The sequence below is a fragment of the Antrostomus carolinensis genome, unplaced genomic scaffold (assembly GCF_000700745.2).
Source record: "Antrostomus carolinensis isolate BGI_N321 unplaced genomic scaffold, ASM70074v2 scaffold21495, whole genome shotgun sequence".
In the NCBI taxonomy this organism is placed as follows: Eukaryota; Metazoa; Chordata; class Aves; order Caprimulgiformes; family Caprimulgidae; genus Antrostomus; species Antrostomus carolinensis.
In genome coordinates this window covers 1-1,085 of record NW_010314545.1, presented here as the reverse complement: position 1 = coordinate 1,085, position 1,085 = coordinate 1, and the positions used below count along the sequence as shown (strand labels likewise).

The 1,085-nt window shown below is 47.5% G+C and overlaps 1 protein-coding gene across 1 annotated transcript; it reads left to right on the top strand.

The window, feature by feature from the left end:
- Positions 1-4: 4 nt before the first annotated feature.
- On the top strand, positions 5-887 carry NACC1 (nucleus accumbens associated 1; the record flags this gene model as incomplete). Its single annotated transcript, XM_010167687.2, has 1 exon — positions 5-887. A coding segment is annotated over one exon (883 nt), but the record flags the coding sequence as incomplete, so codon positions are not given.
- Between the last annotated feature and the right edge of the window lie 198 nt (positions 888-1,085).

Genomic DNA, 1,085 nt, shown 5'->3' with positions numbered 1-1,085 from the left:
GACTTTACAGATGGAAATCCCTAACTTTGGCAACAGCATTTTGGAATGTTTAAACGAACAACGTCTCCAAGGTTTATATTGCGACGTGTCGGTGGTGGTGAAAGGTCACGCTTTCAAAGCTCACCGTGCTGTTTTAGCAGCCAGCAGCTCTTATTTTAGAGACCTTTTTAACAACAGTAAAAGTTCAGTGGTGGAATTACCAGCTGCTGTTCAACCTCAATCCTTTCAGCAGATCCTCAGCTTTTGTTATACGGGAAGATTGAGTATGAACGTTGGTGATCAATTTCTTTTGATGTATACAGCTGGATTTTTACAGATTCAAGAGATTATGGAGAAAGGGACTGAATTTTTTCTCAAAGTCAGCTCGCCAAGTTGTGATTCACAAGGTTTACACGTGGAGGAAACACCATCTTCTGAACCTCAAAGTCCTGTAGCTCAAACATCGAGTTGGTCATCGAGTGCTACGGCTTTACCTTTAGTATCAAGAGTGAAGACAGAACAAGGTGAACCCGATGGGGTGCAATGTACCTTCGTGGTGAAACGTTTATGGGATGGTGGGGCTAAAGATGGAGCTGCTGGTGGGAATGGAAGTCGAAAGATGGCTAAATTTTCATCATCTACTACATCAGAATCCAATCGACAACCACAAGTATCAAATCCAACGGTGACTACGGTACCGGCTCCGGTAACGACACTACCAGGTCCAAATACAACTGATCAAACCAGTCCTGGGGGTACATCCAGTGCTTACACCAGTGATAGTCCTGGTTCCTTCCATAACGAGGAGGATGAGGAGGAAGATGGGGGTGAGGAAGGTTCCGACGAGCAGTATCGGCAGATCTGTAACATGTACACCATGTACAGCATGATGAACGTGGGGCAGGCAGGTAGGCTCCGCCCACTTTTTATAGAGGGGGGGGTGTGGTTTGCAGAGGGACCACCCATTGGGTGTGGTCTAGTGAGGCTCCACCCATTGGGTGTGGTCAACTGATCCCCCCCACCCACTAGGTGTGGTCTATGGAGACTCCACCACTAGAGTGAGGTCAACTGATCCCTCCACCCATTGGGTGTGGTCTACCAAGGCT